The following is a 17,803-nucleotide window of genomic DNA, read 5'->3' as shown; positions in this document are numbered from 1 at the left end:
GAGAATGATTTATTTCAGCTTTTATTTCTTTCATTACATTACCAGTGGGTCAGAAGTTTACATACACTCAATTAGTATTTGGTATCATTGGCTTTAAATTGTTTAACTTGGGTCAAACATTTCAGGTAGCCTTCCACAAGCTTCCCACAATAAGTTGGGTGAATTTTGGACCATTACTCCTGACAGAGCTGGTGTAACTGAGTCAGGTTTGTAAGCCTCATTGTTCGCACACGCCTTTTCAGTTCTGCCCACAAATGTTCTATGGGATTGAGGTTAGGGCTTTGGGATTGCCACTCCAATACCTTGACTTTGATGTCCTTAAGCCATTTTGCCACAACTTTGGAGTATGCTTGGGGTCATTGTCCATTTGGAAGACCCATTTGCGACCAAGCTTTAACTTCCTGACTGATGTCTTGAGATGTGGCTTCAATATATCCACATAATTTCCCTTCCTCATGATGCCATCTATTTTGAGAAGTGCACCAGTCCCTCCTGCAGCAAAGCACCCCCACAACATGATGCTGCCACCCCCTGCTTCACGGTTGGGATGGTGTTCTTCAGCTTGCAAGCATCCCCCTTTATCCGCCAAACATAATGATGGTCATTATGGCCAAACATTTCTATTTTTGTTTCATCAGACCAGAGGACATTTCTCCAAAAAGTATGATCTTTGTCCCCATGTGCAGTTGCAAACCGTAGTCTGGCTTTTTTATAGCGGTTTTGGAGCAGTGGCTTCTTCCTTGCTGAGCGGCCTTTCAGGTTATGTTGATATAGGACTCGTTTTACTGTGGATATAGATACTTTTGTACCTGTTTCCTCCAGCATCTTCACAAGGTCCTTTGCTGTTGTTCTGGGATTGATTTGCACTATTCACAACAAAGTACGTTCATCTCTAGGAGACAGAACGCGTTTCCTTCCTGAGCGGTATGATGGCTGCGTGGTCCCATGGTGTTTATACTAGCGTACTATTGTTTGTACAGATGAACGTGGTACCTTCAGGTGTTTGGAAATTGCTCCCAAGGATGAACCATCCTTGTGGAGGTCTACATATTTTTCCTGAGGTCTTGCTGATTTCTTTTGATTTTCCCATGATGTCAAGCAAAGAGGCACTGAGTTTGACGGTAGGCCTTGAAATACATCCACAGGTACACCTCCAATTGACTCAAATTATATCAATTAGCCTAATGGAAGCTTCTAAAGCCATGACATCATTTTCTGGAATTTTCCAAGCTGTTTAAAAGGCACATTCAACTTAGTGTATGTAAACTTCTGACCCACTGGAATTGTGATACAGTGAATTATAAGTGAAATAATCTGTCTGTAAACAATTGTTGGAAGAATTACTTGTGTCATTCACAAAGTAGATGTCCTAACCGACTTGCCAAAACTATAGTTTGTTAACAAGAAATTTGCAGAGTGGTTGAAAAACGAGTTTTAATGACTCCAACCTAAGTGTATGTAAACTTCCAACTTCAACTGTATGTGTAAGGTACAAAAATCATTCAAAAATCATGTTAAACATATTTTTACTCCTGAACTTATTTAGGCTTGCCATAACAAAGGGGTAGAATACTTACTGACTCAAGACGTTTCAGCTTTTCATTTTTTTAAATTATTTTGTAAAAAAACAAAACACAATTCCAGGTTGACATGATGGGTTATTGTGTGGAGGCCAGTGACAAAACAATTCTCAATGTAATCCATTTAAAATTCAGTCTGTAACACAACAAAATGTGGGAAAAGTCAAGGGGTTTCTGAATGCACTGTATACTGTAATGTACTATTATGATGTTGACTTTTAGGATTTTACTTCACAAAAAGTAACAAAAAATCAGATATTGACTAGAGCAGAGAAGTACTCCATGTAACAAATGCATCCCCATTAAACATGTATCCAAAATGAAGTTGCTGGGGTATCTTGATGGGGGTGTTTCACACAGCTTTACTAAAATTACAACGGCCAATACAATACTGTAATACCTGCCATTTACGTAGCAGACACTTCTATCCAATGAGTCCATACATATTCATATGTGACTCCAGTGGGAATCGAACCCACAACTTTTGTGCCATGCTCTTACTAACTGAGCCCCACAAGACCAATTCAATTCATACAGTATTACAATCCAGGAGGAAGGTGTGTGATTGCCATCCCCATAAGCATGTCACCCTCCTTCATGCCATGGGTGAGGCATGCGATGACATCAATACAGACCAATGTCAGGCTTGGATTTGCCATGCCAATTTATTTTTATTTATCCATTATTTTACCAGGTAAGTTGACTGAGAACACATTCTCATTTACAGCAACGACCTGGGGAATAATTACAGGGGAGAGGAGGGGGATGAATGAGCCAATTGTAAGCTGGGGAGGATTCGGTGGCTGTGATGGTATGAGAGCCAGATTGGGAATTTAGCCAGGACATCAGGGTTAACACCCCTACTCTTACAATAAGTGCCATGGGATCTTTAGTGACCTCAGAGAGTCAGGACACCCGTCTAACATCCCATCCGAAAGACGGCACCCTACACAGGACAGTGTCCCCAATCACTGCCCTGGGGCATTGGGATGTATTTTAGACCAGAGGAAAGAGTGCCTCCTACTGGCCCTCCAACACCACTTCCAGCAGCATCTGGTCTCCCATCCAGGGTATGCTGCTGGGTAAAGCCAAAGGCTTTTCCCAAGGTGCATAAACAATGAGCACATTTACAGAGATGTCGATGAGAACCTATGGCCAAATGCTCAAGACAGGATTGCTGCATCAATGATTGTGAAAAATGTCTTCAGTGATCACACCTTTGATCACACATGGGATAAAAAATTATGGAAATGTGATTTTCCATACATTGTTATGGATAGTGTAAGTATATTGCCTAATGTAAAAACTGTGTAATGTACTATAGGATATTACACTCAAAGGGGAATTTTGAAATATGCATGTTGCATTTTTTGCTATTGGATTAACTAGTTGTTCAAACAGCTACATTTAGATATTATGTCGTTTGGTGATTAAATCAATGTTCTCAAAGTATTTCACAGTAAACGTATATTTTGGATCAATGGTTATGTGGTGAGATATGTCTCCAAACAGTTTGGAATATAAGACTCGCTACACTACCAGTGTTACCAGTTTGGAGTTTTGTACTAAGAGTTTTGAAAATTCACCACATACTCGTGAAAATAGCACCAAAGCGATTGAAAAAACTGTAAGTGAGTCCAGAAGAGAGAGAAAATATATGGTAATGTACTCTGTGTGTGCGTGCCTGCTTGCTTGTGCGCGCGAGAGAGATCTCTCGTTTCCAGAGAGATAAGTGTATCCATTCCCTTCTTACCTCTCACCACTCCCACCTCATCTGTCCTCCTACTCTTCTTCAATCCGTAGCGATCTCCTCTCCAGCCTTTTCTTCCCTCAGAGACGGAACATGGACCTCTCAACCTGTATCAGAACATGACATCCTTATGAGCATCTTTAAAGTCAGACAACATTGCTAGATTGCTACTGACTGCATGCAACCTCAGTTAGAGAGATACATACATTATAACAAACATTAGGAACACCTTCCTAATATTGAGTTGCACCCCCTTTTGCCCTCAGAACAGCCTCACTTCATCGGGGCATGGACTCTACAAGGTGTCGAAAGCATTCCACAGGGATGCTGTCCCATGTTGATGCCAATGCTTCCCACAGTTGTGTGAAGTTAGTTGGATGTCCTTTGGGAGGTGAACCATTTTTGATACACACAGGAAACTGTTTAGCATGAAAAAAACAGCAGCATTGCAGTTCTTGACACAAACCGGTACACCTCACACCGGCTCCCGAGTGGCGCAGCGGTCTAAGGCACTGCTTCTCAGTGCAAGAGAGGTCACTGCAGTCCCTGGTTCGAATCCAGACTGCATCACATCTGGCTGTGATTGGGAGTCGCATAGAGTGGGCAACAATTTTCCCAGTGTTGTCTGAGGTAGGCCGTCATTGTAAATAAGAATTTCTTCTTAACTGACATGCCTAGTTAAATTAACATTTAAAATACTATCAAAGGCACTTACATTTTTGTCATGCACATTCACCCTCTGAATGGCACACATACACAATCCATATCTCAATTGTCTTAAGGCTTAACAATCCTTCTTTGACCTGTCTCCTCCCCTTCATCTATACTGATTGAAGTGGACTTAACCAGTGACATTAATAAGGGATCACAGCTTTCACCTGGATTCACCTGGTCAGTCTATGTCCTGTTTTGTATACTCAGCATATATGATCATGCATGGCTAGTTATACAGTCAGGAGCATGATACACTTCACCAATGTTAGCAATAGTCCAGCCTCCTTGATACGCACCTAAAGGCAGAGGAATGAGAAGGGGTTAAAAATGTCCTGGTTGTCATGTCTCTGCGGAGCTGTGCATTCGTTGCGTGGTGACAGTGGCCTTGGGTAATTACCAGGCTCTCCCTGGGTTACTTCCCCCCTTAGTGCCACAGCGTGTGGAATGCCAGCTAAGCTCTGTTATTAGGGACAGCACTGCCACTGGACAGACATGCCACTCCTCTGGCCTCCACCTCACCTACAGCAGCTAGAGGGACTGAAGACCAACCTTACAGAGCATTGGTTTATAGGTCTACCGTTAGATGCAGATATTATGTGGTCAAAGGCCCAAAGGAAGCCAATGTCAGTCCTTTGGGTATGCACTGTAGCATATCTGTGAACAGGCTTTGGCACAGTGGAGAACAGCAAAAAGGATGTGCTGCTGTCATCATTACCAAGACTAAACTAACATAATGTAAAATATCATTGACCTAGTCAGGCCTAATCAGTTAAGAGAGAGTTGTCTTATGTATGTGTTAGACACTGCTCTTACTAGAATGTGTAGTTATTGTCCCTGGTCAAATGATTTACTCACTTACAATAAGCAGTTCCAGTATGTAGTTGAGAGTCAAAAATTGAGTAGGCCTACATACATGTTCTGCAGACAAATACATTTATGACTTGATCACACAGCAAGTAACTAAGTGGTATTAATGCAACTTTATGCAATGACCCAAAGCTGGTTGCAACTAGCTGACAGAACTGTATGTTCGCAGTAGCAGCTGTGTGTGATGGGAGGCACTTGTGCACAAGGGTGACATGTTCAACAGGGATGATCTGCTGATGAACCAGTAAGCACATTCTGCAGCGCTCAGGGGGCACCGCCACCACCTCAAGGGTAAGAGAGAGTCCCTCACTGTCACTCTCTTTTAAAGGTTTGGCAGGTTTATAACTCTGACCCAAGAGCAGTTGGAGAAAAGCTCAAGGTGCTGAACTTAAACTTGGTGACAGCTGCAGAAACTAGAGACCAAGGAGTTTAAATATAGAACCCCAACTGGATCACTTGCAATGCTCAACACACTTTCTTACACATACATATTCACACCCACTATCATGTCATAGTCCACAGTGATATAGGCTACACAGCCAGATATTAACACTCCAAAATCCACTCAACAATAATCTGAATCTACTGCATAGAATATTGTGCTGCTCGATAGTACACCACCATATTAATCGATATAAAGAGAACTCTCATGCAGGGATGCATGACTTCATGCATCTGCACAATGGCATACGCAAACAAACACACATGCTTTACCCTACGCAGACAAGCAGACAGTAAACCACACAGTAATCCACACAAAAGAAAAAGACACCCAGATGAGGTAGCCTCCTACTCCTTTAGAGAATGTACTTCTCTGGGCAGTCTGGTAGTCTTGAAACAGTTATATCTTTCAGCATCAGGATCTGTGATGCTGGGTGTTATTACAAGATCTAATATCATGGCACGATGATCATATAGGTCCCATGCTCTCAGGGAAGTAAATGGGTTGCAGCCAGGCTTGGTGTAGTTATTTTGGCAAGGGATTTCAAACCAAATACTAGCCTTTGTATTACATTCATTTATTTTTAACTGATTTGTCCAAATATGGGGTCTAAACTGCAAAAAATAAAACATGCGTAAAAATAACCCCAGCTAAAACGTGACATTACGTACTTTTGCCTCATTTTCATTAGTTGATTTTCAAATTGAATTACACGGCCCGTATTCATAAAGCGTCTCAGAGTGAGAGTGCTGATCTCTTAGTACATTAATAATATTACATGGATAGAGGGGAACTGATCCTAGATCAGCACTCCTACTCTGAGACGCTTTATGAATACTGGCCCAGGAATACAGATCCCCCCCAAAACGTTTTAGCTCACCATCCAAATACTTTTGGAGGGCTCTGTAGGCTTATCTGGAACATGCCCAACAGAAATCTGGGATTTACCCATGTTGAGTGCTTGTCACTAATAGTTACATGACAAAAATATTATTATTTGTATGTCAGTGAAAGTGACCTAAGAGATTGGCGTTTAATGTTTAATAAAGTTCTGATTGTTTCAGACTGTGTGATGTTGGGGAACTCTAATTCTCGAGGGCCACAGAGTCTGCTGGTTTTGGTTCCTTCCTTCAAATCAGTGAATGACTTAGACCTGGGAAACCATCTGTGTGCACTTTCTGAGCAATCAGTGACATGAATGGATCAATAAAGTGCAGGGGAGAAGAGAGAACCAACAGACGCTGTAGCCTTCGAGCGAGACTGGAGTTGCCCATCCCTGATTTACATACGTATCACAAATACATAACACTAGGTCTTTTTCGCCACCATGTGGCAATGTTGATTTACTGCATGTTCTTACAGTACAACGTGAGATAATGTGTACTGTACTGGGGGGCTCATGTTGCCTGTCCCATACTTCATCTACATAGTGTTTAATCCAATATATGTGGAGTTGTGAGCTGATCAAGATGTGTGCAGGTGTGAGTTCAGTAATACACATTTTTTGGTGAAATCCACAGTCATGCTGACATTCATGTTTGTTTTTTCCTAAAAGCTTGTCTTCATTGTATCCAGGGAGGGTCATAGGAGGGACTATTCAAATACTTTATTGACAGAAAAATTGCGCTGAAAGACGCAATACATAATAAGTAATACAGAGAATATCGGATATTTGTTAACTGCACCTACTAAACAAACAAAAAACAGGTTATCCTTTATAAAACAGACAGTCAATAGGCATCGCACACCAGTGACATCACTGTTATATATTAGAACAAAGACAAAGCATGTTCTCTTTGATGCATTTCTATGGTCACTGTCTCCATCTAGTGGCCGATAATATTTATCACCAGCCTTTGTGTTCTGCTCTCTCGTTTCCAAAGGATAAATTCATGTATTCTTCTAGGAATCAAGGAATCTAAGATGGCATTTTGCAGTTTATATATGCCCTTAATTATGACTTTGATGTCATATATTTAAGTTATATCATCACAATGAGTCATGCATACCATGCCTTGTGTGTAGTAGTTTTCTTTGTTGGTGTGGAGAGGAAGAGAGAAAAAGCAGAAATTGGAGCCCTTTATATATATTTTAAACAACAGTTTATTGTAAAATGTAGTGTAATCAGGGAGACCCCTGATCATGAACTTTGAACCTTGGCGGATGTAAAAAGAATATAATTTCATCCAAATAACGTAATTGTTGCAGGAGAATAACCTGATTGGACGTCAGACCAGCCTTAGGTTATGGATGAGGTCATGTCTGTTATATGTAAGTGTCCACTTTAATACATATTCTTTACTTAACACAAGAAATACACTGAGTATTCTTCATCTTTTAAAATGATGTGCATTGCTCCAAAAATGGTATCATACTTAGTTTGGAATGAACAGTCATGCATTACCACCTAAAGATTACAACAGCAACTATAGGCTAGACTGACTTTACTGGAGACAAACTGACCTCAATCCCCCAGCGTGCTGTGTATACCCTGTCAATAGAACACCCACAATGCACCACTGTCATGGTAAAATGCCTATTTTTCTGACCTGCGTCTGTTCTTATCATTATTTCCTTTTCACATATTTATCCCCGCGTAATTTCAGAGAACTCTCACCAGCGCCTGTCAATACAATATCCACTTATTGCTAGTAATTATTTGAGTCAGGGAAAATGACAGAAGATCCAAGTTCACATTAGGCCCTTTGTGTGAACAGACAATCTTGATGATATGCACATTGATTGACTTTACTACATAGGTACCAGTCAGATATGGCTCCATATTATCTGCATTGTATCTTGTAACAAATGAGAAATTGTGAGTGAGGCAGGCGGGCCCAGGCAGACACAGGCTATTGATCTGTCTGGAGCAATGTAAAAAGCAGAGCCTAGAGCATGCTGACAGGGTGATTAACAACAAGGACTAGTTCATGTGAGTTATTTAAGAAAAAGTTCTAGAACACTTGAGACACTGGAGTCAATGTTTTGTAGAATTCACTCAGAAGGAGTTCGTCAAAACATAGATGTAGGCTACTTGACCGCTTCAATGGCATGCAAGCTTTTGCATATTGCTTTTAATTAAATATTGCTATTAATAACCAAATCCTTTGACCTTGTATTCATATTACTAAGTCTCTGGATAGGCTGTAACGAAAAACCAATTAATTATGAAGAATAAGTATGAATGGTATCCCTCCAAAGTGAATCAAACTGAGACATAAGATACACTGAGTATACTAAACATTAGGTACACCTTCCTAATATTGAGTTCCCCCCCCTTTTGCCTAGATTCACCTGGTCCGTCTACGTCATGGAAAGAGCAGGTGTTCTTAATTTTTTGTATACTGAGTGTATTTGGTCCTTTATGGCTCAGTTGGTAGCGCATGGCGCTTGCACCACCAGGGTTGTGGGTTCGATTCGTACAATGTATGCATACATGACTGTAAGTCACTTTGGATAAAAGCATCTGCTCAATGGCTTATATTATATGTGTTAATAGGTGAGAGAAAAACTGTCTGTTTGGCTGTAAGGTATATATTTAAGCAATAAGGACCGAGGGGGTGTGGTATATGGCCAATATACCACAGTTAAGTGCTGTTCTTATGTACGACGCAACACGGAGTGCCTGCCTACAGCCCTTAGCAGTGGTATATTTGCCATATACCAAAAACCCCTGAGGTGCCTTATTGCTGTTATTAACTAGTTACCAATGTAGTTAGAGAGATAAAAATACACATTTATTTTTACTCTACTATTTGTGTTTGTATCTAGTTTCTAGGCAGGCACTTAAGAACAGCACTTAGCCGTGGTATATTGGCCATATACCACACCTCCTCGTGCCTTATTGCTTAAATATAAGGCTATGGCATGGGCTAGTAATAGCCTATACATTTTGAGTAGGCTCGCCTATACAGCCGGTAAGGGATGGCATTCTGCAGAAGCTATAGAAAGACCTACGAAACCAGAGGCGTCATGCCTGATACGTATCAACAAGTGTTATATTCGAAATAACATTAGGCCTAATTTTTTTGCGAAATAATATTTTGTGCACAGTAGGCTATCTTTATTTTAACGTCCAATGACAATATTAACACAATGAATCAACAGTCAGTTGCTTGGCCCCTTAATGATTTACCTCACTCTCATTTACAGCATCAATTAAAGTATCTGGAAAACAGAATCAAGCTCAAAGTTAAATTATCATTTTATTATAAATTTTTTCAATCGAAATGGACGATGTTTTGTGAGGCCCAGGTGACAAAGAGCTGATATGCCAACAGTCTGACTCAGGAGCAAACATGCAGTCGGCACTTCAGTGCGGTGAATGGTGGTCCCCTGTCCAAGGTGCTGAAACGCGCCTCTGGTATTCTATTACGTGTCATCATGATCGCCGTTGACTGCCTCTTGCTAAAGGGGTGCGGTGCAACACGATCAGACAAAAGGCTATAGGATTACAGACTATTTCACACTCCTCCATGAACAACTAAGTTAACATTTACCTTACTATTATTTGGTTGATTGTTGCCCCTTGTGTAAACGTGTAAACAAAGAAACGGCGCATTCGTGCAGAACATATCCCAGTCTTTAGTCTCACTCTCGATTCAGGACAGTTTTAAGATATTGTGTTAGACGTAGAACAACAGGTTATGGAGGATATTTAGCGATGTGTGTTTATTGCAGCCTGTTGGATGCATACCAAGACAATAGCAATATTTCTGGAAACCAATTCGAACACAATGGAACCATTTGAAATTGAAATAACATATACAGCCTATAATTCGTTGTGATCGTGGGAGTGCATGACAGCGGTGTCTGGTAAGCAGGTCAGTACTCCCCAATATCACCACCAGAGGGCATCCGTAGCATTCTCAGTGAGAATATTATGAAACGCCTGCCTTCATTTTAGATGTTAAATATTAATAAACTTGAATGCGGGATAAATACACTAGCATCATTCTGCGAACTTAAATTATGAAAGAGAAAATGGTCCAGTGAAGAAAGTATCTGACTTCAAAGAAACACATGCGACACGAACACGAGCCAACATAATGTAGCCTACTTACAAATAAGCAATTTTCTGGAGTATAAAATACGTTGAGGATTCCTATTAATAATAGAAAATAGGGCTGGGTAATTTGTATGGATAGCTGACTGTTCCCAGTGAATGCGCTGTTCTTGCTGAGTGAGCAAACAAAAAAACGAATGTGGCCCTGGTCGGGATATAGCCAACAATAAAAAACCGAACAAATAAAACAAGATTGTGAAGAAGCCAACATGAAATTGTTAAATTCAAACACCTTGGCTAAACTGGCTCCACGCGTGCGCATGTTGGTATATTCTATCTTTACCAGGACGCGTTCAATACACCCAGGTTAAAATACCAAAACCAACTGTGAAACAACTATATTAATTTGGGGACCGGTCGAAAAACATGAAACATTCATGGACATTTAAGAGAAACAAACCAAGCGACATACACGATAGTTACACGACGTTACACGACAGTTACTGGCAGAGACGACATCAAGAAAGTGTTCAAATCAAATGAACACATTGTTGGGAGACGCGGCAGATTGAGTCTACTGGGATGGGGCAGTTAGGGGTCCTTCTTGAGAGCTTTACTAATTAAGATGGACAAGGCTCTTAAATGCATGTATGTTTCTCCATAATTGAATGACCTCATCCGCTTTAGAGAAAACAGGGAAAACTCAGGCAAAAGGTCCGCTCTATGACAAGAGGTCTATTCTGTCGTAATATCTGTTTTACGAAAACAATGGACTACATTTTGGAAATGTCTCTTGGTTACAGCTGATAATATGAATAACAATAATAACAACAATAAAAATAACAGTAATAATAATAATACATATATGCCTATATTTGAATGTGTTTTTCACGGGACCATGTTAGCTATAGCAGAGCCTATCACCTAAAACCAGGGGATTTAAACAGGAAGCAGAGTGGAGTAAAATATTCCAGACCAATCAAAGGAGAAGTTGTAGGTTGGCCTATATTACAGCCTAGTTGTATATTAGGCTACAGCGTGGTCTTACAATCACCGTTGGAAGAAATATGCATAAAATAACCGAGAGATAAACTAACACTGATTAGTTATAGGCCTACTTAAAAAATATATGGTTAAAGACAAGAGTATGTGGTAAATAGCCACCTAACCGCTACAGGAGAAATAGTACACATTGACATAGCCCACTGTTAGTGCTGACACCAGCTCGCATCACATAGTGAAGGCTATCACTGCTGAACTGCTTTGACAGATTCGATCATAATAAAGTCGCCACAGCATAGAGAGATCGGAGTTCAAGAGAAGGAGAACCTTTTTTCATATTATGGTGGACACATAGGCTACATTGAAATTGGCGTTGCACCTGCTTTAATTTGTATAAATAGCTTAAAAACTACACAAAAATCCAGAAGATATCATGTTACCAAGATATAAAAGGGCTGGAGGTCTAAACGGATGAGAGTCAATGGTCTTAAAATTAACCCGTTTCAGCGGTTATATCCAACGTCGTTTCATATTTTACAAAACGTAGAGGCCTTTTCTTTATTATTCAACATTGTCGACGTGTTTATTGGAGCACAATTAACGTGCTATGATTGCTGCAAACGTACAAGTCAGAAAACAGTCAATCAATTGGTAATTAAATCCTTTTAATCTCCCAACTCACGAATTCACATTGCAGCAGCTGCCAAACACACACACACTACACAAAAGTTCTGATTTCCGTACCCCTGGCAGACTACCCTGACTGCAGTTCATTCTTTGAAGGGGAACCCGTGTTGCTTCCGCTCACAAAACATTGGGAGCGCCCCTTTGTTCACGCGGGAACCCTAGACCTCATCATTAGTGCTGATTACCGCTGACCAGTTTGACAACCTTATTGACTGCTACAAATACCTTTTCATGCATCCCCCTGGTCGCCCTTATTTTCAATAGAAACGGAAATATTCTGCCATTTTGTCCCCATCATTTGAAAGAAACTCAAAGCACCCGTTTTCGTCCCCTCACATGCTTCCTCTCTTTATCCCAAAAACGAAACACTGCATTGACTTCTGTGTTGTTCCAGCTGAAAAACGTTCAGAGAAATACAGCTTGTTCTTTTCACTGGTTAGTTTAATTAATTGGGAATTGGATGAAAACCCTGGTGTAGGCCCCCACCCAGAACTCTGGATCCGTAGGAAAAACAGTACTTCTGTGTTTTTCATTCCTTATTTACGATGCTCATTTGGGCTGACATCCTATAAGCGCACGTAAAGAGGGATGGACATTTTTTTTTACAGCAGATGAAGGCCTATATATGCACGGTTTAACCTCATATTTACGTTCTAATAGCTAACTATCGTCTGTACGTTCTAATTAATAGGCATATATTCATCACAACCAGGGATGCTAGCGGTAAAAATGTCAAATAGTAGGCTAGGCAAAACCCTAACGCAAAAAACACACACAAAAACACTTAAGGGCCTATCTAAATGGATAAACCCTGCATCACCGATCATATCATCATAATACCAAACGTAGGCCAGGCCTATATGGCCATTACGTTTTTTAGCCTACCATAACTGGTCTGCTACAAACCTTTATGCCTATAGGTCTACTCCTAAAAACGTTGTGTTTTCACTGGACCATTAATGACCGGATATAAATAACTGACTACTCAAATACTAGTTTTGCTAACATGATATCATTATAGCCATGAAATGAAATAGCATTTTGTATTCTATCACCCTTGAAAAATAGGCCATAGGCGTATAGGCTAAGCGTGGCAGACATTAGGTTATCACACATTCATTCTGCGATAAAGGAAATATGGTTTAGAATATATCCACGATCGAATAGTAGCCTATCGCATACCATGCAGATGCAATTCTTTGACATGTTTTAGCCTATCAGCTAGAAATCGATGATTCAATTATCTAAATTAAATGTGATAGGCTTAGGCTACAAAATCATAATTTGAAATACACAACAATAGCACTATTTAGATTAAAATGTAGGACAATAGCCTATGTATTTCCATGCACATCCGTCAGCCAGAGCGCATTTCATATTATGGTGTTGTGTAGGACAATTTGTTTTTACTCCGGGAGACTGTCTCGTTTTGTGAGCCGGCCTTTCTCTGACCTCTGTCTGTCATTCCGTATTACATGACGCAAAGCATGTTGTTGGTCAATTAGGCTATATGTCGAGAACGTGTCAGGGCACAAAGTGTGGCATTATAAACTATTTAAAAAAAATCTCACTCAGAGTCCACATTTGAAGATCTGTATGTGGTATGTGGTAGTTAAGTACGTACACCCTGAAGAACACAATGTGATGCCGAAACGTTGATTTATCCAATATATTTCTGGGATCCTATTGTGCGACTGCTTATTTGTATAGCCTACTACAGTTCACTCTCCGTTAGTCAGCACCTCTACTAACTTGTTGGGGGTGTGCGCCACCTCATGCCTTTTTAGTAGTTAAATACTTAACATGCCTAAAATACTCAGATATATAACCTAGACCACTTCATCAGGGCAACGCAGAGACACAAAATGATACAGTACGCTGCATCACACTATAGGCCTATCATAGGACGATACAATATGATATCTGTGACAGAAAATTTAAAGTAAATATCGTCACAAATCCCCAAACTATATTCTAATTTATTGTGGCAAATGACTAGGTTGCCTAATAATATCAAGTAATAATCGAGTGATACAATAACCGCAAACACCATTCTCAATCGTTGTAATCTGAGAATAAAAAAACTGATGTTTTGTTCTTTTGATAAACAATTATTTTATTAAGTTATCTTTACTTCTTAAAAAAAAAAAACGTTTTTTACTGAAACACATGTTTACTAAAGCGCACATGCTCAACGGGTTCACCTGTGCACAAGGTAAATATTAAAAACACCAAGCAAAATAATATCACATTCTAACAGAGCCAATCATTTAAATAGGTAAATAAACATTATTTATAAAACTTTAAAGAAAAAATATTACAGCGTCTTTTCAACATGAAATACCCACAGAAAACAGCAGGTTAGGCGCTCAAATGTCTTTTTTTTTTCATTTTTAGTTGTATCTTGAGGCATTGGTTTATTAGTCCTCCCTAAAAAGGGATCGTGAATATGAATATGATTTTTCTTTACATTTTCTGTCCGCTTGTATTAGCTTCAGCCATCCATAGCGGAAAAACGACAACAAAAAGAAAGTATAGCTTTAAGACAGGGCATTCCGTCAGATCCCTCATGTTTTGGCAGCCATCAAAGAAGACCAGTTTCTTTCAATTCAAACGCAGGCACTGACTGTTTTTTTGTTAGATTGTCTTTTAGGATCTCCTTTATTTATCTCCTGTGAATTTATCCTCTCCCTCCTCTGGACTGCCTCGTGCGCCATTAGATGTCACATTCGCTGTCGCTGGAAGTGATCGAGATAGCCGAGGTGGCGGCTTTGCTTGACAAACTAGCCTCGGGACTAGAGGCGGGACCGAGTCGATCGACGGTTCCATCATCATCTGCCAAAGACCGAACCGAGCCTTGGGACATCCCCTGCTGTTGTAGCCTGGGTAAAAGACAGACATGGAGGGAAAAATAGAATTAGAAAGCGCAATACAATACGAATAGGTTCTATCAAAGTAAATCCTCAATTGAAACATCATTTTTGCTGTAGTTAAGTCTAGCATCAGATACACACGTGCCAGACCAGAAGCCAAACAAATGCATTTTTTAATATTCTATAGCCTACAAGTAAATGCACAAACACAATCAAGACACAGCAATCCCAAGCCCACACAGTGAGCACAATTTCAAAGATAGTCAGACTAGCCTGAATATTTTCTTATAGGAAATCATTTAGATTCGTTCAATACACGTGCTGCCTCCATGATTTGCTGTTCAGCACAAGTGGCATCAGACGTGATTGAACAAATAACCTAATACCGCAGGGCTCTAGTGTTTCTGTCTTTCATTAAATTAAGCAACATCCATAATACAAAAATCTTTCAGACAATTGCATGTTTGTTGTTAAATTATGTTCAAAGATTTAACACGGACAGCTGCCAATATAATCAAAATGGATTGTGGAAAAAGAAGGATAATCTGAACGGAATTATTGAGACACTTGACTCGGGGAGTAGCTAGGCCTATGCTTCAAGTTTAGTTTTGGCAAGAATACATAGGCTCATGGTGAATTTGGGGAAACACTGCATTAAGACATGCTATGGTTCGTTTTGCAATGACAATGACCAGGGCTATAGTCACACAATGGAGTTTGTCATACAGTTTGCTTCATTTCAATAGGCTACATCGTTTATGGTGTCATTTCCGTTGAGAATATTTATGAACAAATGTAATTTAAATATACTATTTATATATTATAGCCAACTATATTTCAATGTTTGCTCAAAATAACAGAATTCAAACAATTCGATAGAACAATATTTGCACAAATAATTGCTTTTATTGAAAGAAATGCAAGTACTTAGGCTGACTGAGATGCAGTCGCAATGCAGGGTCCTTTTCGTTAAGAATTGAACAATAAACGTTGTCGCCACCTCACACCATCACTGATAAAAATACAAAAAGGTACAGACTGCAGCATGTAGCCTACCTATTTTTCGCAGCCGCCGCTCTATCCCTTTGTCTACGATTTTTGAACCAGTTTCCCACTTGTGTGGGAGTAAGTCCAGTAGCCTGCGCGAGCTCCCTCTTTTTGCTCGGGTTCGGGTAAGGATCCTGCAAGTACCATTCTCTTAACAAATGTCGGGTTCTCTCCTTGAAGCAGTGGGTCTTTTGCTCTCCGTCCCATATCGTTCTGGGTAGAGGGAACTTCTTCCGCACCCTGTATTTGTCCACTGGCCCTAGCGGGCGGCCCCGCAGCTTCTCTGCCTCCTGGTAGTGCGCCTCGAGCCACAGGGCCTGTAGTTTAGTGTGAGACTCTTTGGTGAACTTGTGGTTCTCCAGAATGTGGTAGAGTTCTCGGAAATTCCCAGTGTGGTAGGCCACGATGGCCCGCGCCCTAAGCACCGACTCATTCTTGTTGAGGACCTCGCAGGCTGCTGGGGCGACGGGCAGAGACCAGAGGAAGCGACCGAGGCGCTCAATGTCCCCGCTCTCTTCCAGAGTCTCGCAAACCCCCGCAACCTGCTGGGGGCTAAAATTCAAGATAGGCAGCTGAAACATGGAGGCTTTTCGTTTCACCTCCGTCTCTCTCTGACTCACACGCTCCCCTCTCGCGCCTACCCTTCTCTCCCTCTCGCTCTCTGATCGTTGGATCCAGACAAAAAGGCAATCCCAAAGTTAACAGATCAACCGTTAAAAACACTGAGGAACTATGCCCTCGGCTGGTGAACTTGGTATGTTGAAATTACAAGAGTATAAAAACTAGACCCGAGATGTATTTTGAAGGGGGGAAATACAGTCAGCCCCTCTGCTGATTTTCTATTGGACTTGGCAGATTGGTTTCGTGGTTGCCATGGATGCCCGTCAATCACTGTCAAGTTTACCAATCACGCGGAAAGGAGCGCTAAGAGAATGCAGCACCTCCCAGTGCTCGACAGCGGCTTTTTAGAATGTAAACATTTTGACCTTTGCTTTTTGTCTTCAAACCTTTAATTGCCTTCCATGTTTTCCTACATCCCCTCCTTTGTAAGTCATGGCTGTGTAGAAGAAAAGCGACGAATCAATTAAAACGCAATACGTTCACACGTTTAGCCTACTTCTTTCATTGAAAATGGGAAATAAGACCCCGCAGCACGCACGACAGATATTGGCTGATTATCATACCGTTTTAAAAATTGTTCAAATAAAGAATAAAAACAGACAACGAATGTTCTGCGATTACAATAGCATGATATTGAATGGTTGTATAGCCTAACGCACGCAGAAAATCCCGTTCATCCACGCTCTACAATTGTTGGGACACATTTGATCATAAAAAATATTGCTCTACACTATATGTTGATTTTATGCTGGACAAATTGAAGTCATTCGCATCGAATTCGGTTATTTTGATGATGTAGGGTACATCGACATATTATAGGCGTATCTTTATTTGATCAGACGTATTTGACAGATGTTGCATCTTTATTTGATCTGCCATGACATATTGTATTGCATCTGCTTCTTCTCAGATAAAATCACTGTTTGTATTTCTAATTCACACTGCACACTAGCCTATAGCCTAATCCATCAAAGAGACGTTTTTTGCTAAACATTGCAGAAAAAAACGGAACGTTTGTGTATAAAACTATCGTGGCACTGCTGGGCTACTCGGGTTTAGTATCAGATACACTCCGTTTTGTGCACGGGCTGATTTAGTAAATAAGAAGGCGGATAGATAGCGCAGATGGTTTCAAGTGTCGGGTCACATCATTTCATGGCTGGCTACAGTGGTAAAGTTCATTCTAACGGAAAAGCCTGATATTATTTTCAGACT

At 40.5% G+C, this 17,803-nt stretch overlaps 1 protein-coding gene across 1 annotated transcript; it reads right to left on the bottom strand.

Annotated features, from left to right (window-relative positions):
- Positions 1–12,033: 12,033 nt before the first annotated feature.
- LOC106598791 (homeobox protein SIX6) lies at positions 12,034–17,052 on the bottom strand. Its single transcript, XM_014189802.2, has 2 exons — positions 15,977–17,052; positions 12,034–14,929 (listed from the first exon to the last, which is right to left on the bottom strand). The coding sequence occupies exons 1-2, from the start codon at positions 16,546–16,548 to the stop codon at positions 14,764–14,766; spliced, it is 738 nt and encodes a 245-aa protein (XP_014045277.1). The 5' UTR covers positions 16,549–17,052; the 3' UTR covers positions 12,034–14,763.
- Positions 17,053–17,803: the final 751 nt, after the last annotated feature.

The sequence above is a fragment of the Salmo salar genome, chromosome ssa01, assembly GCF_905237065.1.
Source record: "Salmo salar chromosome ssa01, Ssal_v3.1, whole genome shotgun sequence".
Lineage (NCBI taxonomy): Eukaryota > Metazoa > Chordata > Actinopteri > Salmoniformes > Salmonidae > Salmo > Salmo salar.
This window is presented reverse-complemented; position numbering and strand designations above follow the sequence as displayed.